Below are 21,396 nucleotides of genomic sequence, written 5' to 3' on the forward strand. Positions count from 1 at the left end.
AGGCGTCTGGTAAAAGTCCCATAAAGAGAAATAAAATATGAGAAACGTTGCAGTTACGGTAAAGATCTTTTTGACAGTTACGGAGAGAATACTGTATCGTTGGTTATTTTTCACGGTTGCCTGTCTGAAACTCGTTGCGTTCGTTCCGCAGACGGGTCGGCTCGTTGCAATTGTTGTCGCGTTTGGCGGTGAGAGCTACTCTAACCAGGGAATCCAGTGTTCAACAGCTTCCGTTGCCACCGAGATTGAGAGCGTCGGTGGCTGCACTTTTCGCTAGTACAATAAGGTAATCGATCTGGAGGTTTCGTTTAAATTCGCTCAAGCTCGTAACCCTTACCCTATAAAGCTGTATCGAGCGCGTTATGAGCAGTGTTTAATCAATATTGATTCTGTTTGTCTCTTTCAGAAGCAAATGCAATTTATTATATAACAGAAAATTTCAATAATTAGAAGTGCTTTAAATATTTATTTAAATACATAAATATCGATCAGAAGAAAGCAGAATTTTATTCGAACTTTCTATCACGAGTCAGGCTCATGGAAACCAATTTTCACGCGTGCACTTGAGTTTCACATGTTTTAAGCAAACGTATCGAATCAGTGAATAAAATAGAAGATCGTTAATCAGATTGATCACTGCCACTTGCACTTTTCTAGCTAGCGTAGCGCGAGGTGTCAAGCTATAATAGGCGTTCCCTCCTAACCGGATTCGCACCTAAAAAGGGAGCTTTACGTAACCGGTTATATTTCGATCCGATTATAAGATTGCGCAACCTGCTTTCAGATGTTCGGTGCCAGAACCAGGGGAGCTAAGGCGGTTCGTATCGCGTCCACCTCCGGGAGGAGGACGGTTGTACTGCACCATGCTGAGGCACGCGGTGGAGCCGGTCCCATGTTACACGTTATACTTAGAGCACCTCGGGGGGCTGGTGCCCCTCCTGAAGGGCAGGCGGACCAGCAAAATCAGGCCGGAGTTCGTGATATTCGATCCGCAGAGTCAGGACACTCTGCAAGACGTGGAGGACACCTCGCAATGTCCGTCGTTTAGCGATGGCTCCGACACGGAAAGGGACACGGCCGATTTGTGCGGGTCACCGAGGAACAAACGGAAAAATAGGAGAAAAAGAGCGGAGGACAAGTCGAACGAGGAGAACGACGATCTTACCTACGTAGCCACTCTGCCAGAGGTAAACTTTCGGTTAGCGATTCCGTTCGTTTTATTTTGGAAAATAAGAGAGGGTTGTCGAATAAGTTACCTAAGTCGAAGTTATTTTATTAACGAAACTAAAACTGTAATCAAATTGTCACTTCTTCGAGACTCTTCTAGAAGCTATAAAAGCTTGAACACTTAAAGGTTCACGTAACCGTAGAATGACAGAAATTCATTGTGAAGGGTGGATGACGATCGACATCCACGTCACATTGATGCCTTATTATTTCCTTGGCAAAAATAAAATTAAAATTTAACCTTGACATATTATATGTAACTATTAATATATAACAATGAAACAAACATTATGACAAACATTATGGCGGAAATTAATTCTTTAGTTCCGAAATGGTCATAAACTATTTTTGAGTGCACTAAGTAAACATGTGAGCGTGTACTATCGACGGTACACGTAAAACGAAACATGTTGAAATATATGTTTCCAATCTAAAGATTCAGAAGACCATGAAAGATGTGTAGGAGTTGCGAAATACGCTTTGATGCTCTCTCATCCTCGTGCTTGATACTTGGTAAAAAAGACTGCACGGAATCGACGTTTAGCCGCTGTCTACTAGTACTTACCGCTATCTACTACTATCTGCTGCTACCTTCTACTACTCACTGCTAGCTTCTACCACTTACTACTAGCTTCTACTACCTACTGACTCAAAGAGCTCTGTGTAAAATTTAAAGAAAACGCATCGCCGAAATCTATGCAAGAGAAATAGCGTGATATAGCAAAGTTTAACGAGCTCTTTCGGTCTTAGAGTGCCGCGGAGGTGGTCGCGTGACCGCCGGTGTCACAAGACGTATCTGTTTGCAGCACGCGAGACTCGTCGAAGTAACGTCAAATATCTGGGGCACGAAATTCAAGTTCCACGGATTGGCAGACTCGGTGCCCGCTAACCTGGGCCAAGTCACCTATCGTACGTCGTTGCTGCATTTGCAACCGCGGCAAATGACTCTGGTGATAACGGAGCTGCGTGACGACGTTCCGGCAGGTGGGTACCGCAACGAAGAAACAAACCTACGCAAAGATAAACTGAATCTCATTGACTGACCGTTTGAATCCTTGCAGGTCCAGACCCCACGTTCAACCCGAACCTGTTCTCCGAAGACGAGGAGGAAACGTTCCAGGAGCTCCAAGGAGCATCGAGGAGCACGCCGGATGCCCAGCCGCCGCCTATCGCGCCGATGACGCCGCGCAACGCACGACTAAACTCTAATCGTCCGAAATCACAAATCTCCAACCAGTTCATGGCCAACGAAACCCTGCCCGCGACGCTCTCGAGAGTCGAGAACTACGAGAACGAGCTGCCCTACGTAGACCTGCAGGAAATAGGGAACTTGTACGACAATCTGAGAACCGCGCCAGCGAATACCTATCGAACGCCGCCGAGACACAACCCGCCAAGGTGTTGCGACGTGCCGGCCCTCCAGTCGCCTAAAAACGCGGTCGCGCCCACGCAAACGATCATCGCGACCTCGAACACGGGGACCGACTACGCGAACAACATCCAACGGATGAAGACCGTTCTGGCCGACCAGCAGGTTGGTATGGTCACGAAGAAGGAGCTCGAGAACAACAAATTCAATCAGATCTCCCAGGACGACAAGGCTGTCCTGTCGTCCTGTCCAACGACGATCATTCCCATGTCCATACACAACGGCCAAAGCCCGGGCGCGGAACCGTCGAGCAGCCGCGACTGTCCCCAAAGCTCCATCGTGAACGGCTTGGACAACAACAACAGTTGTCCCCAGCCGCAGGCCATCTTCCTTAACGGTGTTCAGGGTAGGAAAGCTAGTCACAACTCCGGCAGCGGCGCGACGGCCTTGGGCCACGGGCAGAGCAACGGCGCCTTCAGCAAGAACGGTATACACTTGGCCAGTAACCATTCGCCCGCGTGTTCTTATCAATTTCCAGAGAACATCGAGCAGTGCGTCGGCCAGTCGTGCGCGCACTGCATCTCGAAGTTCAAAGACTTCAAGTCGCACGAGTCCTGCGGCAAAACGAACGCCAGCTACCTGCCGACCTGCGGCTCGAGCAGCAGGTCCGAGGAGATGCGTTTCATCGACGACGAGACCCGCGGCGAGGCGGTCGCGTTGGAACACTCCCGTGCCGTTCACCGAACCCCCACGGTCGCCAGTATCGGTCCCCTGTGCGTCAACGACTCCATAGTCAGAAGCTGCAGCGTCGGCTACCTGGACATGGTGGACGCGCAGCTGGTCCCCTGCGACGTCGCTCTGAAGATGCTCAGGAAAGAGGCGCCCAACAAGAGGCTGGTCCTTGTCTCGAGAAAGACCAAAAGGAGAAAAAAGAACAAGACTCAGCTGGAGATCGGACAGCAGACCTCCAAGTCGCCGAGGCTCCGCAACTGCGGCAAATCGAGGAGTCTCGACTCCAGCGACATATTCCCGGTGAACGATCACGTCGCCGCGCCGCCCAAGTTGCCGGAGCACATCGAAGAGGCGGCGGGTGTCGTCAACGCCGAAATGACCGAGGGGAAGAGCAACGAGTCCCTGGAGAAGACGTCCGACGTCATAGAAGTGTCCGTTGAGTGTGCGAAACGCGTCGCCGGGACTAGCACGGTGAACTCCCCTGTCAAACCGAGCCGACTAGAAAGTCCTAATTCGCCTGCTAGGTAAGTTTACAGTAACGATTGATGAACTGCGAGTGTATAAATATACAGTTGAAAGCAAGAAATTAAGATAAAAGAAAGAAAGAAATTGATAGTGTCCACTGTGGCTACAAATTCTCTTTAAAACGACGTCTCACTGAATTGTTCCATTTTTCAATTATCATTACTCAATTATTACTTTCAATTATTTTTATTATTATTATGTGGCCGTCGGGCTATAATTTAAAATGTTCTTGACCGAACTTGACAGCAATTTCACACGGTTGAGGAAAGTTAGGGAAAATGTTAGTTTACTCAGTTTCGATGCAGCAGTCGCAATAATTCATATTGTTCATCTGCTACTGCAGATGTTCTAGTCCAAGCGGTTCACTGGCATCATCCTTAGACGGTCTTGCAGCTCGACTGCGAGATTTCGATGAAAGTCATTCTTTGCCACCACCGTCACCTCGTCCATCCTGTAGGTAAGTCCATGCAGTGTGTATCGTACGTGAGTGCTCTGTATATACTGCTACACTGTATATACTACTTCATGGATGTTCAAAGAGTAATTCAGTTTAAATGACCAACAGATTTTACGATATATTTCTTAGATTACCTAGAAGTTCCCCGAGTAGTCCAGCTCCCTCGAAGAAAGGTAAAAGACCGGCGTCGGCGTCGCCAATTAGAAGGCGGCTGCTATCGAGTCCTTTATTAAGCAGAAAAACGCGAAAGAGCCGGGGCGAAAGTTCAGACGAGGAAGGCTTGCTTCCAGATGAATCGTCGATGAACTATAGAGACCTTGAAACTTTTCAAAAGGCACAGTTGCGCCAGAAGGTTCGTTAAATGATCGCCACGAAATTACGAACAGTTGAAACAAAAGCCACAGCAGTGATGTGTAAAAGACTTTTTCACGTTAAAAAAATGTTTGCAGTCTATAAATTGTTTAGATTGATTTGAATTTAGTGGATTATCCTTAAATGAAAAATTTATATTTTAACATAGGCTTTTTAAAACAATGCGGAGTAGATCACGTTAAAAAGTCTGTGGTTATAGTGATGAAAATGTGAATATAAAAGAATATTTGTTTCGGCAGTAATATATTTATAACAATGTATAGTTAAAGCAGAAAGGGGCGGGAGTATCCGGACACAAATCGGAGACAGCGAAACGGGAGCTCGTGATGCACAATAAAGCGCCAATGTGGAACGAGTCCAGCCAAGTGTATCAACTCGATTTCGGCGGCAGAGTGATCCAAGAAAGCGCGAAAAATTTTCAAATAGAGTTCAAGGGTCGACAGGTACGGTGAACAATCTTCTAATCGAATTTCTATTTGCCCCGTACGGCCGAGTAATTGCATTCGTTTCAATTTCCCATCAGGTCATGCAATTTGGGAGGATAGATAGGAACACCTACACACTAGATTTCCAATATCCTTTTAGTGCATTACAAGCGTTCGCTGTTGCCTTGGCGAATGTTACACAACGGCTCAAGTAACTGACAGTCTTCGGTTCGCCATTTGATACAAGTATGTAAATTACTCTAATTGCACGCGTTAACGTTACGATACAATATGATTCACAAGCTTGCCATGGTCGGCCATTAAAGTCTACATATACATGAATAAAATGGTTTCGATATTAGCAAAATTATGAAATTGCATATTGGCAGGACACGATATTATTTTTCTGAAAGTAACATTTTTCATGCGAAATTACAACGTGAGACGCAATTAAATTTTAGTAAATTCCATGATTTTTTATCCTATTTATGCGAGTAGATAAAGATAAGAAAAGTTTTCAAGAAATTAGTTAACAAACTTTCTTAAAATATGCAAGACCTTTGTAGACGTAGACAATTACCATGAACTGTATAAAAATGAACCTTGGCGTTAGGCAACAGATATATTGCATTTGTAAAACTGTATATTGTTCTCGTGAATTGATTTTATAATTCGCATTCGCTTCGCAGGTTTGCGTGGAATTCGGAGCACGAGTACCAGGAGCGCAATCCGGGCTGCACGTTATACCTAAAACGAAATATTCGTCCAACAAGAAAAAAAAAAAAGTAAGAAGAAAATCTAGCGAGACGTAGGGAAAATTAAAGCTGTAACAAGAAAACGCTACACATAGAGAGAACTGCAGAGGGGTAAAAAAAAAGAAGACATCGTTAAGTACAGCTTACGAGCGTGTAATAGAGCCACATGTCTTTCGATTATTAAAGCTAGTGACGGGCTAGAGTAAGACTTTAATTAAGACGAGTGATCGTTCCGAGATTGGGACTGAAAAGCAAAAGGAGATCAGCCGTCGCTACAATAGAGACACTTTTCGCGGGAGAAGAACCGGAAGCATATGGCCTTGTGTGTAGCGCGGGAACGAAGAAGAATTGTTGGTCTGAGCGCCTTCTTGGGGGCCTTACGCGGGGCCGTTCGAACCACCAACGCCTTCAAAGCTGCAAAGTACTACGATTACCTCGCTTCGCGGGTTTTTAGCGAGGACCGTTCGCGAGAGTGCGACTCGAACACGAACCGACGTGGAGACAGACACGAGGATCAGGGGGGAGGTGATAGTCGTGGCTGGGGAGGGGGGAACCGTGGTAAAAAAGAGGAAAAAAGAAAAAACACGATTTCGTTGAATGCTTCTTCGCCGTACCGTCCAAAGATATTTCGTTTCTCCCAACTTCGAGTGCTCATTTTTGTATAGTTTATGCGACACGTTGGAGTCTAGTAAATGCTGTTGAAAGTTCACCTCGTTCATTTTTTGCGGTCCGCCGGATGTATTCGAATTTTATATACAACGTATATATGTATATTGACGGACTCGCAGACTCACGCGAGCGTTTCATGTTGTTCGATTTAAATGTTTCTTAATGCGTATTTAATAAAAGATGGAGAGAGAGAAAGAGAGAGAGAGAGAGAGAGGGAGAGAGAAAGAGAAACAAATAAAAAGTGGAGGAGAGAGAGAGTGAGACGATAAACGATCGTTCGATCACACTAAACGGTAACTTTTAACGTCCGGCCTGTCATTCGTCCTCGCCGAGGCAGGGCTGACGCGACTGGGGGATGGGGCTGGGATAGCAAAATGTTTCGCGCGCGAGTCGAGCGCGTCGGACTAACTGCCGTGTGTACTTAACCCATGATCGTTGTACTTCATTCGCCTAATTGTAAGTAACGTGGAAGATTAAACGTCAGGCCTACGCGAGGAGCGCTAATGGGATACTTTTTTTCGAATCGGAATTCCGAGGGTGGGGCGCCTGAATCGATCGATCGTGCTCTGGGGCCGTAGTCGAAATCAAACTTAACTGGCCACTCGAGGCCCTTCTACCGTCATCCCCGTAGCTTAAGAGGTGGCCTTGAACGTACAGTTAAATTTGCAACTGCACTAGGAATATGATTCTAAATTTCGTTGCTACGTAGATATATACAGAGACCAAATAGCGCTGTCGTGCTAACGTAACGCGTCCTCGACCCTAGAAGATACAAGCATTCGTTGGTCGATAAACGACGGAGGAACTTCGTAGTCGAATTGAAGAATTGACTCGGTCAATTCATACGTTGGCTCGGTTTTCCATGTAGTCGTGCGAGAAGCTTTCGTTACTTATCGTGTGATCGTTGTCTACGTGATGTGATTATAGTTGAATCAATGTTATTCGGTTACACCTGAACGCGAATCAAGGCTTGCTCCGTTCTATCGCTATTCGTCGCTGTATAACAGAGTTCACTTTTCGTTTCGGTTTTGTCGAAAGTCAGACGTCAAGAAAAAAGAAAAAAAAGATCAGTCGAAGTCAATTCTTTCCGTAGTCCGGCTACACGTAGAAACCAACAGAAGTGTCTTATCCAAGTTGTGACCATGATTTTTCAGGATTACACCGATTGTTTCAATAACCTCCGATAGCGTAAGAGTCTACAAACGTTTTATATAGTTCGTCTCGATTTAGAGATATTTTAGAACGAGCTTTTTCCCGACCATATTTATAGCGAGTGTTCAGGCCGCCCCATACTCGTCAGTTAGCGATAGTCCTATGAATATTTATACACATATTGACAGTGGTACTGGCAATATACATATAAATCCGCTAGGTCATACGATCGTCCTTTGTTTCTAGGCAAACAGTTACGTCCTGAATTACTTAATGTCACCTGTAGCCAACAGCACGTACCTTACACATGTATATCATCATCGATCGAACAATTTTTTAGTTTTACGCACCGTTGCATCTGCACCGCGGAACATGAACAACAACAAAAAAAAACATGAAAGATGTATTATACGAGAGGTTCTATAGTTTGTGGGAAAGTGAACTTCTTTAAGTTTCTGTTAAATATTATCAGTGTATGTTTGTACAAAATGTATTCGTGAAACGGGGGCTCGATAAGAAATATTTCGCAAAGATTGAAAACGATGCGACGGTATTTTCGATTCTGCAAACGCCTCTACTTCACTCATTAATTGTTACTATGAATAGTTATTATGAATTTAATTATTGATGTTACCACGACAGAACATTTCATATCAAATTTGTAACTTTGGAACATTTCGATTTGCACGTTTAAATCCAGAAATATTGGAGTACGAAATCAGTAGCAACAAAATTGGATTGTAGTAAGAAAACTGTGGATTGTTGTGAAGTTTTTCGAAACGGCTTATGTTGCGTCTAAATTAGCCGCAAACTTTGGGGCGTCTCGTATGAGGAAGCCTTAGTTACCAAAAGCAACGAACACCCGGAACATGAACGACGCACATTTTTAAATCATCATGACAGACCGATCTTGACCACGTGACGGTGGCTCGCAATCCTCTGGAAGGTGACCATAAGTTCATACATAATAATATCGGAGAACGTTTTGTATGAGACCCATATAGAGTTTCCTTTATTTATGAAAGCCGGATGTGTCCGAGGGAGTCATTTTAACAAAAACAAAGCGAGAAAATAATTAAAAAAAAAATCGAAAAAAGAGGAAGAAGAGGAGGAAGAAGAAAAGAAACAAAGAATCACGTTATAATGAAAGTTCCACCGATGGTTAAATTTTCATACTTGCACGAAATTTTGATATAAAAAAGATCCGCATCAATGTGACATATTTATTTTTAATATGCATACGTCCTTATTGCATCTGCCGAACAAGAGACGGACTTAGGTCACGTAAGAAGCAACGTTTTTCTCCGATCACGATCAGTTCTTCGCGCACCGTTCTTTCTTTCTCTTTCTTTTTTTGTTTTTGAAACAATCGACGCTGTGCTTATCGCCAGTTACCTATTCAGCGTTTTATTTCAATCCCAATGTAAATCACGCAAAAAAAAAGAGAACGTTAAACGGATCGAAGTCAATTGACTGCTCATGACACATTGACATTTATCGCTGGCGTATCATTACGTGTATCATGCCGCAAGTTCTTACGAACCGTTGTTAACGCTTTTATAAATTATACGATTTTGTTAAATCAGAATTGCACAGAATACTCGACGGAAATCTTTTCGCCGCTTTAATTAGTTGAACATGGAATTCATAACATGATTTTCGTACCATGCTATTCGGACAGGCAATTTACAATTGTAATTACTAGACTGCGGATTTTACACACCCATAACGAAAATGAATCGGACAGATAATAAAACATGTTTATCTGATATAGGTATCTTGAAATTAACCTAGACAATTTTTATCTTGCATGAAAATCCTACGTCTAGTAATTGTAAATCGTAAATCGTTGCATCGAAATTTAGTGATCATTGCAAATTGATTTAGTGTATAGTACAAGAAAGTATAGACCATTGGCTCACGTGCTCTGAATATATCATTTGAAGATAAGATAGATGCACCGATATGTTTAGTTTCATCCGTACGTTGCAAGGATAAACTGTTTCATCTCTTCGAGCAAGAGTCGAATTAATTTGTTTATTGGCCCTGAGCAGTTAATTGAATATGTTTCAATTGTTTTCGTTTCGTGTAAATCACCAAATGCTTATTTGGCAATGAATATACAGTGCCTATACGTATGTATGGTTGAGAATGAGGTGATCCACGAGTTAAAACAAGTGGCGTATGATACTGTCGGATGTTGCACGATGCTACTGTTGTACAGCAATTGTTATTTCACCGTATTATATACATGCATACACCGACCGAAGCGTTTGTAGCTACTGGCGCCAATCGTGACTGACAGTTCGAAAAATGTTCGGCCTAGCTCAAGTCAGACTATGTACGTTGATCCATAGGTGGTAGTCTTTCTTTTCGTTGAATATATTCATATGTATATTATGTTCCGTTTATGAGCGTAACGATTTAAGAATATGCTTATATATAAATATATATATATATATGAAGAGACAAAATAAAACGCTATGTCACGTGTGAACATTTGTGACTGAGTACTAAATATGATAACGACACGATTATACATAGTGTGCAAGTCGTATCAGTATTGTTTTTTCTCCAGCGAATAAGATTGTTGATTTGTCGTCTTAGTGCTGAACAATCATTCAGTATATGTGCAAGCAGATTTTGTTACCGAGTACATTGATGATTATCAGACATTTGTAAATAAAAAAAGAAATTCTACACGTCAACGACATTTTCACTATATGATTTACCTAATGTAATTCTAGCTGCTCGTTTGTGCCTATCTTATACATGCGCGGTCCGTGGTTTCGTTCTCACAGGTCGGTATAATTGACTACGAAGTTTGAGTGATTTGTCACGAGCGACGCCACCAGTACCTTGGTTTTCGTTTTTACCGGTCCGTAATTGGCTAAAAGTTTGAGCATTTTGCCGCGAGCACTGCCACCAGTACCCGGGTTTTTGCTTTTATAAGTTTTGGCACGAGCTGCGCCACTAGCACTCTTTGTTAGAAAAGGTTAGAACATAGTTGAGGCACACGAACTCCTAAAGTTTACAAACTACAAATATATGTATGTTATGGATTGCAGTGACAAATGTTTGGATATTTAGCTCCATTTCGCTCTACGTTTCTGATACGTTCCTAACGAACATTTCTTTTCCACTACCACTGGTTGCCTACCTGTTGAATGACTTACCGATTTACTTATATGTCAATATACATATAGTGGCTACAAAAAATATCAAATACCTTGCAAAGAAATTAGTATCTAACTAGTTTAAAGGAAACGTGCAGTATGAACGATTCAGATATACGATTAGAAGCCGCGGATGAAGTGCGCGAGGAAGAAGAATTAACAGCTCAGAGTGCTTTGGTAGCGATCGAAGAAGCTTGGCTGAATGAAAAATTTGCTCCGGAGATACTCCCGCATCAGGCAGACCTTGTTGAATGTATGTTACAACAGATAACTCATATGGAAGACAACATGAGGAAATTAACCAAGGGAGATTTAAGGATAATGGTTCACAGAATGGAATTAGATAGGATCAAGTTTGTAATATCTAGCTACCTTCGTGCTCGGTTAGAGAAAATCGAGAAATATACTATTCACATACTCTCGCAGGAGGGCAACAGATCGCCAGAAGAATGTTATCTAACACCCGCAGAACTGCAATTTGCTAAGGAGTATCTTGCCAACATGGAAACTCTTTTTAGAACAGTTGCTCTGCAGTATATGCCTGGAAATTTTCAGACATTCGAAGTTAATAAACTGTCTATAAAGCCCAATATGCAGGCATACGTTTTTCTAAGGGCCAATCAGAGAATCAATGGAATTGTATTACCTGGGTCCTTAGATGAAGAGATAGATTTCGAGCAAGGCTCGCAGCACATTATACAGTACAGTGCTGTTGCGAATTTAGTTAAAAGCGGTGCTGTTCAATTAATTTAACATTTAGGATGCACTATATAGAATATAATATCTAAACTTTTATAGACGGTGTTTAATAAAGTTTTGAGAACAATTTTGCATAAAGAAAGATATTTTATTAAAAACATTACATATCTGTAAATATAATTTATTAAAAAAAAGAAGAGAGAATTATAAGACAGTGTAGATAATACTAACTTTCTTCATAACATTGTATAATGTTGTTTGCAAAAATATCTTTGTAAACATTTTTTAAAACAAAGTATACATATGAACTATGTATTTTAATGCAAAATGTTAAAAATATATTTGATATAAGTATATAAAAGTTCTGTATCTGGTTTGAGGTAAATTGTTCATGAATACTTTAGCATTCTAACATGACAAACTACTTTGTTAGACAACTTTAACAAAATAAATTCTAAGTACTTTTTGGTAAGATACTGTTAGATACTTGGATAAGTATCTAAAAATCTCGAAAATATTTATTTATTTGTATACTTTCTCAAAATGTTACAATATGGTAAAAACTGCATTGTTTCTTAAATAGGAACAATATACGAAGTTATCAAAATAATATAAAAAGGAATTTTATCTGTCCTAGTAAGCTTTTTCTACTATTAACTTTGCATGCAATACATTGAAGTAGTATAGTCAAGTCAGCAAGGACTATAAGCTACACTAACGAAAATGAACTATAAAAGTAGTTACAAGATGCTAAGTACTTTCGTATATCTAGCATATATTTTCTCATGCATCTTTGGTCTTGGAGTTGCCATTAAGAGATTTTATATGTACCTCGTCCTGCTCTATGAATGCAGAACTGTTTTTGTATGCCTGAAAATGCAATAATGGTTGTTTTTTTAATTATAGTACATACCTAAGAAAGAAATTGCTTTATAAACAAATTAAGTAAATGGTTACCTCTTCTGCTACTTTGCTTAGTTGAGTGAACATAAGTTTCCCAGTTTCTTTCAACATGCTGGTGAAATGTCCTTGTTCATCTTGAAGTAGAATGTGTGGATGATTGAATTCAACCGCTTCTCCGTGATCCATAACTAGTACCTTATCGCTATCCATTATGGTATTCAATCTATGCGCTATGGTTAACACTGTGCAATGTTTGAACTTTTGCCTTATAGTGGTTTGTATTAAAGAATCTGTTGAAGGATCTACATTGGCTGTAGCTTCGTCGAGAAGGAGAATCTTATTATTCCGTAAAATAGCCCTTGCTAAGCAGAGTAATTGTCTCTGACCAACACTGAAATTACTTCCTCCATGCTCTACAAAATAGTCGAGCGACACAACACTTGACTTTAATTCCACGTCTTCCAGAGCAGCCCAAAGAGCAGCATCATCATAATTATGAAACGGGTCTAAATTATCTCGGAGAGTTGACGAAAACAAAATTGGTTCTTGCGGAATAATAGAGATCTTCTTTCTCAAGTCGTGAAGACCAATTTGATTCGTGTCCAAGTTGTCTATGCATATTCTGCCTTCAAGTTTGGTCAGTCTGAACAGAGCCGAGATCAGAGAAGTTTTTCCGGCCCCGGTGCGACCAACTATTCCTACCTAAAAGAAACATTAAATTAATTTAAATTTTCCGTTTCATAATTTCCCCGCACTTTCAAATTATGAAGAATTACTTTTTCTCCGGCTTTAATAACGATGTTTAAGTTTTTGAGAACGGAGGGTGTCGAGTCGCTGTAGCGTAAATAAAGATGATCGAACAGAATTTCTCCTTTAGAAGGCCACTGTGCGGACGGCTTCTTGTTAGGATCACTTTCGAACTGCCCCTCCTTATCAAGCTGCGTGAATTGCAAAATTCGCTCTACACTGGTCATTTGCGCTATCGTTTCCGCAGTTTGTCGCATTCCGTGTTGGACCATGCCGCATAAAATTAGAACTTGTGATATAGCCAACCCGACGTTACCCGCGAACGTGTTTCCTGATAAGATAAACGCAAACTCAATTACTAATAACAAGGAGAAATTAAAAAGCAATAAATTACCATCGTCCAATATGATAAAGCTGCATGTGACAAAGGCAATAAAGCAAATGGACACTATGTCCAATGCAAATCCAAAGGCAGTGCCAGTTGCAATAGTCAAGTAATAGGCACCGGTGTGGAGATCTTGATGAGTATCGAATTCTTTGCGAACCATATCTTGGGCGGAAGATGATCGAATTGTAGTTAATCCAAACATTGACGAGCTGACGTGGGAGAAGACAGGACTTTTCGCTGAAAATATTCATTATTATGTTGTTTGACAAAAAAAAATAATAAGTACAGATATAACATTTTAAAAATATCATGCTCTTACTCATTCCTTCAAAACGTTTCACGTCCTGCGCTGTCTTGAGATAAATATTTCGTATTTGCCAGAACAAGAAACCCATAACAATCATTGGGAAAACTGTCCACCAATTAATAATAAGTACTTGGGCCAAAATTCCAGCCATTACTGCAAATATTTGGATGGACTCTATCATTGTTCTTGGTAACATCTCATCGACTGCTCCAACATCCTTTGAGAAACGATTTAGAATACGACCTAAAATTAAATATTACGCTATTTTGTTAATTGAATTTTTACGAATTAATTAGAAATTGACAGTGTACAATATTATGTAATACTTACCGGACGGATGAGTATCAAAGAATAGCATCGGTGCTTTCAACAATGACGAAAACATGAGATTATGGAGATTTTTACTGGCGTTCATGCATATCTTGTAAAATGTAATATTTCTCACAGTAGTCATGATTATACTCGCTAAAATGAGGATTGCATAAATCCATAGGGCAGTGTCGCGATCAAGGAAATAGGCCACGCGCGGCCCAGTGTTAATGGTCCACATCTAAGATAAAGATAATGGTGGTAATTGCTTACTTTTCAAACTGTAAAACAAGGCAACTAATATTACCAACATTATCGTTATCTAAACTGCTGTTGTCCGAGGCTGTTAGGAATTCCGGAATCGTCTCATTAAAGCTATCTATGCCCAAGGCAATCGCTTCATTAATTGTTTCACTTGAATTTGTTAGAACTGAGGCAGACGTGGTATTTTCGGGTTGTGGAAATAATTGAAACGTGTGATTAATATTGTTTTTCACACGCATTTCTTCTTGTCTTGACCTAAAAAAACGCAATAAATAAAATAGATAACTGTGCCGAAAGAATTCATGATATGATAGAAAAAAATATATGCCCAAACGCTAACCAGTAAGCAACAAAATAATCGCTACCACTACTTCCTAGTTGACCTAAGATTAACGAGAGAATGAAACCTAGAATCATTAGAATCGATCCTCCGGCACGGAAATATTTCCAGTAAAGTAATTTCGAAATGTTTCCTTTGCCCATCAGTTCTTCAGTTTCTTGAGGTTCTGATTCATCGTCGTCTTTACTGTTGTCGGCAGAATTAACAGATATATCCAGAGCGTGATTTTCATCGATTTTTGCATTCTCTTTATTCACTTCCTGCTCTTCCGACGAAAGCATACTTAAGAAATCTAAATTTTTCGCTTGTAACTCAGCGAACGTGCCTTCGAATTCGATCTTGCCCTGAGACAAAGAACCATAATCATTCTTCTATCAATTTAACAGAATGTAAATCGATTGTCCGATCGCTGGTACTCACGTTATTCAATACAATAATATGATCACAATTTTTTAAAAATTGTACTTGATGTGTCACGAGTATTCTGGTTTTTTTGTGAAGATAATTGTTGATGCATTCGTTGAACAAGTGCTTTCCAACATGTGTATCGACTGCGGACAACGGATCATCTAATAAATAAATATCGGCATCGCCGTACACAGCCCTATTACAACAAGTATGTTAATTTTAAATCACATTTATCATTGCAAAAATAATTCTCTCAGTACTGTACCTAGCCAAATTGATTCTTGCACGTTGTCCTCCACTGAGGGATGCGCCTCTGTCCCCGACTAAAGTTTTGTCGCTATGGCTAAACTGTTGGAAGTCTTTAGTAAGAGCGCATACTTGAACGACATCATTGTACTTCTTTTTATCATAAGGTCGCCCAAAAAGTATGTTGTTGCGCACTGTGCCAGAGAACAACCATGCCTCCTGACTGGCGTATGATATATCACCGTTTACTCGAATATCACCGCGTGACTGTTGCAGTTCTCTTAAAATTAGTTGCAGGAACGAACTCTGAACAAAGCATACAGAGAAAATAAGAATAGTATTACTTTGATAAATGTTTAAATCAATCATATGGACAATACCTTCCCTGCGCCAACAGAACCAACAACAGCATACAATTTTCCAGGTTTTATTTCAATACTAATATCATGTAATGTACTTGTGATTGCATTCTCTGACCAAGATGCTGTAATACATTTCATTGAGATAGTGCCATCTCCAGGAGCTGGTTTAGCATTAACTACATTACTGTTCTCTTTTAACAACAAGAAATTCTGAAAATGAAACGTACAAAACTCAAGACTCGTCAATCAGCTATTTCCTTTAGTTGATAATTGATTTACCTCGATCCTTTTAATGGATACAGAAGCTTCTGCGGCGCATGAAACAGCAAGTGGGTACAATATGGCCATAGTCAGTTGCAGTATATTAAAGTACTGAGCCATAGAAAATACTTTGTCGGCAGATATACTGTTGCCAAGAAGTACGTACGCCATAATTGTAAAGTACAATGTTGTGCGTTCGGTGAACACAAAGGTAGCTAAAGTAAAACCTCTTAAGTACGACGAGATAGTAAGTACATCCACTTCACGACTAAAAAGAGGTCATACGATTACACATACATAGATACCTAACTGCATACATGCAATAATAGGTACTTTATTTAATTCCTACAGAAAAAAAATTAAAAAAAAAGACAAACCTTCTAACAACACTAACAAGTTTTTCAAATGGTTTTTCCCAAGTGTACATTTTAATTACTTGGATTCCATTGATAATCTCTGACATTAAACACACTCTTTCATCCGTTTTAACTGCGATTCTCAACCGTAGCTTTGAAAACCATTTCCCCATATATCCTACAAGAAAAAAATAATTATTTTAATACCGTTACCAGTGTCTTGAAAAATAGAAAGAAATAAATATACACCTTGCAAAGGTATAGTTTGAACACTTATGAGGAAAACACCAGCTAGAGAAGCAATTTGCACACTTCCCCAGAGCATATAGGTAATTATGGCACCCTGGATTGGTAAAATCCAAATGTAATGCAATGCCATAAACAATTGCTCGAATCTGGCTACATCATTTGACATTAAGTTCACAATCTGTCCTGGGGTTGTGATATTAGTAGAAGACTTTGATAAGCGCAGGATCTAAAAAATAAAGACACAGTGTAAAGTAGTAGTAGATATTAAATATTGACATATCATTTAATAATACCTTTCTGTACATCAGTGAGGAACATGCTATTCTCATTCTCATACCAATTTCCATTAAACCTAAATTTGAATGATGCACAATTATAGCACTAACCAAAGTTAAAACTATAACAGATGAAGCATAAATGTACGCTTCTGTGTCAGTTGATACCGATCTGGGATCAAAATGCCAAATAAGTAGACCTAGCATATACGGTTGCACAACTCTGCGAAATCATAATAATATTATGCGATAGTAAAAGTTTTGTTCTTTCGACATAATAATAATGGTGTGGCAAGAAATATTTACCTTATGACAACAGCTAGGAAGAATTGCCATCCTCCAAAGTAGGCAAATGACCACATAAATGTTTTCTTTAAAGCATTAAACAATTTAGGTTTTACTCCTGATTCCTCTGCTGTTTTAAGTTCTTTCAGCCAATTCCTATAGAAACAGATAATGAAAAATAAATTTACAGTGAGATCTCTGTTTGTTTAATTTGATTGATATTAAACTTGTATCTATAGAACTGTTTGATATTTACTTACCTCTCGAGTTTATTACCCAAACGTTGACTGACATCTTCTGGCAGCACATTATATATATCTTTAAGTTCAAGATCATGATTCTTTGCATACAGAAACAGTGGTTTCAACCACCTTAAATCAAACACAGAGATAAGACACGATCCAATCGATCACACCACACTTGACAATGCTCTTTACTCACCAGAATATTAATCTACTCAAAGGATTTGCCAATAACTTAGGATTGGGGTTCTCGTATTTTTTACTCGCGTCCATTGTTGATTTTATTAAACATGCTAAAACTTATCGGTTTTAGAGAACAACACCGTTCGGAGGGAATTCGAAATATGGAGTCGGCTAGTCTAAACACGTCGCGAGATCGTGTTAACAACTCGGAATCCTTCGAGTCATCATCGAAGAGTCACGACGCGAGTAATAATTTGAACATACTCGGCTGAGTACAAGCTGCAAAGTATTTATCAAGCAACGAGGAACTTATCAAAGCAATACCGACAACACGTGTACAATCACGCGCATGATCGAATTGAATCGAAATTATATAATGTTCTCAGTTCCTAAATATGCCACGATGTTCTCAATGTGAATGAAACGGGATGTGCCGAAAATGTCAAGGTCGCGGACCTACTACGATCTAAGAATAGCAATTGAGCTTTGTCTATTCAATAAGGGCAATTGTTATCGACCTCGCCAATAACAATTATCATCCATTCTTCATTGAAAACAAAATATGAATTTTTGGAAGATTTCATCTTTACTATTGTTATTACATATTTATGTAATATGCAACGTAATGCCCATAAGACCTGCTCTTACTATATCTGAAGCAATAAAAGATAACGGACTATGGTTATCGCTTATGATATAAAGCGATAACTTACAATTGCACGATATTTCATCATAAAAAAATTAAGAAAATGGTACTCATCGTTTGTACAAGAGACTATGCAAGTATATATTATGTACATACATTTATGTAAGTATTGAAGTATGTATGTCTGTACGTATGTATTCAATTTTTCCTTCGTTCAACTTTAGTTTATAAAACTATGTATGTATGTTGTCCAGGCAACTGTTATAAATCGTGACAGTTCATTTTTCCGCGGGTAGCGAAAGAAAGCCGTCCAAAATTTTTCGTAATTTAATGAAATATTAATTCCTTTTCGGTCCAACGAACCGGGCAAATTCAAAGTAATATATTTCTCACGAAAGGCAATTCCCAAAATTTTCAAAATGGTAAGATATATTTCTCATCTAAAATTTTACAAATGTTGTCGGAGAACGCCTAGTAATGACAAATTAATTTGTTCATCGTCATCATCATCATCATCATCATCATCAAGGTCTTCGTCTTAATTGCATTCAAACGATGTCATGAATTGCTATTTTCCGCAAAGCATTGCCTTGAACGATGCAAAGAATTCTTGTTTTCATTCATAATATACATAGTCGATAAATAATTAGAAGCAGAATATTTAACAAGGAGATGTCAATTTAATGCATAAAGTCCGACAGCGCGATAAATGTAAATTATGTAATATCACAGCGTGAATGTATCTCGATGCACGTTGGACAAGCTGGTGTCCAAATGGGCAACGCATGTTGGGAACTGTATTGTCTGGAACATGGGATTCAACCGGATGGGACGATGCCGTCAGATAAAGTGACTGGCACTAATGACTGTTTCAACACGTTTTTCAACGAAACTAGCTCCGGCAAAATGGTACCACGAGCAGTAATGGTCGATCTGGAGCCTACGGTTGTCGGTTGGTTTAATTACAGCGAATACTGAAAACCCTGTTTTGCACGCTATTTCAAAATATCGGTAACCAAAAATTTTCTTTAGACGAAGTACGGATGGGAATGTACAAGCAGCTGTATCATCCGGAACAATTGATCACGGGGAAAGAAGATGCCGCGAACAATTACGCTCGCGGTCACTATTCGATAGGCAGGGAAGTGATAGACTCTGTGATGGATAGAGTAAGAAGATTAACCGATCAGTGTACCGGCCTACAAGGGTTTTTTGTGTTTCATTCGTTCGGAGGTGGTACCGGTTCAGGTTTCACTTCTCTATTGATGCAAAAATTGTCCGAAGACTACGGGAAGAAGAGCAAGCTAGAGTTTGCCGTTTATCCTGCACCTCAAGTACGCAACATAGACATATAGAGGGAGCAAAAATGTAGATCTATCCGTTACTCTGACGTCACAGTTGCCTCTTATTTAATATTGATGACTTTGTAAGGTCTAGATTTTTTGAGAATGTAGACTCTCTACGTGGAGTCTAGACCAGACAAGTTATCATAAGATTGATGGTAGATTGTGTCTTGACTAAATACTAACAAACATATAGGTATCGACAGCGGTCGTAGAGCCGTACAATGCAATTTTGACCACACATACCACGATCGAGCATTCGGACTGCGCCTTCATGGTCGACAATGAAGCAATTTATGATATCTGTCGACGAAAACTCGGTATCGAGCGACCTTCATACGCGAATCTCAACCGCCTTATCAGTCAAGTGGTGTCCTCAATAACCGCGTCTTTGAGATTCGACGGTGCCTTAAACGTGGACTTGACAGAATTCCAAACGAATTTGGTACCATATCCTAGAATCCACTTCCCGCTGGCCACCTACGCCCCAGTAGTCTCCGCCGATAAAGCCTTCCACGAGGGGATGTCTGTCGCAGAGATAACTTCCGAATGCTTCGAAGCATCCAACCAGATGGTAAAGTGCGATCCGCGTGAAGGAAAATACATGGCTTGTTGCTTGTTGTATCGGGGCGATGTTGTCCCGAAGGACGTAAATGCTGCTATCGCTGCTATGAAGGGTAAAAGTTGCATCCGCTTCGTCGACTGGTGTCCGACCGGCTTCAAAGTCGGTATCAATTATCGGCCGCCGACTGTCGTTCCCAGTGGAGACCTCGCTAAGGTAACAATTATCCTGTAAACATTTCATTATAGTAGTGCAACAATTAAAGAACAAACTTATTCCATCCTTTGTTCTTCAAAAATTTAAACTGTGTGCAGAATCTAATGTGAAGGGTGTAAAACTGCACTTACGCTATCTTATCGGTAGAGATATGCTAATCTTTTATCTCAAAGTCCAAGGTCAAATATTTTTTAATCTCTATTTTATATACGAACACGGTGCGAATAAAAATTTACCTCGGACTTTAAAATACAGACTTTTTTTGAGAATCCTAAATCCAAGGAAGCATCATTAATAACCGTTTAGGTGCAAAGAGCAGTTTCAATGTTATCGAATACGACAGCAATAGAAGAGGCATGGGCCAAGTTGAACTACAAGTTCGACCTTATGTATAATAAGCGAGCGTTTGTTCACTGGTACGTTGGTGAAGGAATGGAAGAGGGCGAGTTCGCAGAAGCCCGCGATGATCTCGCTGCTCTAGAGCGTGATTATGAAGAAGTTGCCCTTGAATCATCGAGCAGTCCAGACGCTTCTTTAGAATATTAAAACAGAAAAGATTCGTACCTGTACTTTGGATCGTGTTATGACGGCAATTCCAGGCTACCTAACCGCGGAAATTCAAGTCGAAGTCTAGACGATAAATTGTACCGTGAGACAGAAAACAGTTTTTTATATCTCGTTTTATATGTTTTATGTCTTTATTTTTCTAATAAAATTATCTATTTTCAATGCAATCGTGTATATTGTAGAAATAAAAATATGTATCTTCGATTACGCGTTATTCATTGCATTTTATCAACGTTTTAGAGAAAAAAAAAATGAAAAGTCACGCGTTGTGTAACAATATTTTCGCAGTCGACATTTATTGACAAATCCAAGAATCTCTTAAACATAAATCTATATTAAATTTATTAAATCATTGCACTGACTACGCGAATAACAATTA

The 21,396-nt window shown here is 39.9% G+C and overlaps 4 protein-coding genes across 9 annotated transcripts in view; 3 read left to right on the forward strand and 1 right to left on the reverse strand.

The window, feature by feature from the left end:
- The window catches only part of Tusp (WD40 superfamily protein Tusp), a 39,839-nt gene extending 29,456 nt beyond the window's left edge, over nt 1-10,383 (forward strand). The window contains exons 7-16 of one of the 4 annotated variants that reach the window (XM_078197268.1): nt 152-286; nt 785-1,187; nt 2,034-2,211; nt 2,289-2,761; nt 2,819-3,852; nt 4,197-4,310; nt 4,419-4,662; nt 4,946-5,125; nt 5,206-5,353; nt 5,797-10,383. In XM_078197268.1, the coding sequence (XP_078053394.1) occupies nt 152-286; nt 785-1,187; nt 2,034-2,211; nt 2,289-2,761; nt 2,819-3,852; nt 4,197-4,310; nt 4,419-4,662; nt 4,946-5,125; nt 5,206-5,322 (2,878 nt within the window). In that variant the 3' untranslated portion in view covers nt 5,323-5,353; nt 5,797-10,383. Of the gene's footprint in view, nt 1-151; nt 287-784; nt 1,188-2,033; nt 2,212-2,288; nt 3,853-4,196; nt 4,311-4,418; nt 4,663-4,945; nt 5,126-5,205; nt 5,354-5,796 lie in introns of all 4 variants that reach the window. The other 3 variants (XM_078197264.1, XM_078197266.1, XM_078197267.1) reach the window with 3 other exon arrangements.
- A 266-nt stretch (nt 10,384-10,649) lies between these two features.
- Sld5 (DNA replication complex GINS protein SLD5) lies at nt 10,650-11,718 on the forward strand. The gene has a single exon (XM_078177273.1). It carries the CDS (start codon nt 10,959-10,961, stop codon nt 11,610-11,612), a length of 654 nt encoding a protein of 217 aa, XP_078033399.1. The 5' UTR covers nt 10,650-10,958; the 3' UTR covers nt 11,613-11,718.
- A 309-nt stretch (nt 11,719-12,027) lies between these two features.
- Nucleotides 12,028-17,830, reverse strand: LOC144468090 (ATP-binding cassette sub-family C member 4). Of its 2 annotated transcripts, XM_078177265.1 has the most exons (18): nt 17,700-17,830; nt 17,519-17,629; nt 17,280-17,414; nt 16,992-17,196; nt 16,699-16,924; nt 16,471-16,627; nt 16,112-16,361; nt 15,851-16,042; nt 15,490-15,776; nt 15,237-15,420; nt 14,817-15,160; nt 14,524-14,731; nt 14,234-14,453; nt 13,916-14,146; nt 13,603-13,833; nt 13,238-13,539; nt 12,516-13,163; nt 12,028-12,428 (listed from the first exon to the last, which is right to left on the reverse strand). In XM_078177265.1, exons 1-18 carry the CDS (start codon nt 17,771-17,773, stop codon nt 12,342-12,344), a joined length of 4,092 nt encoding a protein of 1,363 aa, XP_078033391.1. In that variant the 5' UTR covers nt 17,774-17,830; the 3' UTR covers nt 12,028-12,341. The 2 variants fall into 2 exon arrangements, with proteins under 2 accessions (XP_078033391.1, XP_078033390.1); XM_078177264.1 differs by having other exon boundaries at nt 13,238-13,833.
- A 245-nt stretch (nt 17,831-18,075) lies between these two features.
- Nucleotides 18,076-21,304, forward strand: LOC144468091 (tubulin alpha chain). 2 transcript variants are annotated; one of them, XM_078177268.1, is made up of 6 exons: nt 18,076-18,491; nt 18,584-18,751; nt 19,062-19,281; nt 19,362-19,663; nt 19,869-20,450; nt 20,757-21,304. In XM_078177268.1, the coding sequence occupies exons 2-6, from the start codon at nt 18,749-18,751 to the stop codon at nt 20,994-20,996; spliced, it is 1,347 nt and encodes a 448-aa protein (XP_078033394.1). In that variant the 5' UTR covers nt 18,076-18,491; nt 18,584-18,748; the 3' UTR covers nt 20,997-21,304. The 2 variants fall into 2 exon arrangements, with proteins under 2 accessions (XP_078033394.1, XP_078033393.1); XM_078177267.1 differs by having other exon boundaries at nt 18,076-18,466; nt 18,728-18,751.
- Nucleotides 21,305-21,396: the final 92 nt, after the last annotated feature.

Source organism: Augochlora pura, chromosome 3, assembly GCF_028453695.1.
Source record: "Augochlora pura isolate Apur16 chromosome 3, APUR_v2.2.1, whole genome shotgun sequence".
In the NCBI taxonomy this organism is placed as follows: domain Eukaryota; kingdom Metazoa; phylum Arthropoda; class Insecta; order Hymenoptera; family Halictidae; genus Augochlora; species Augochlora pura.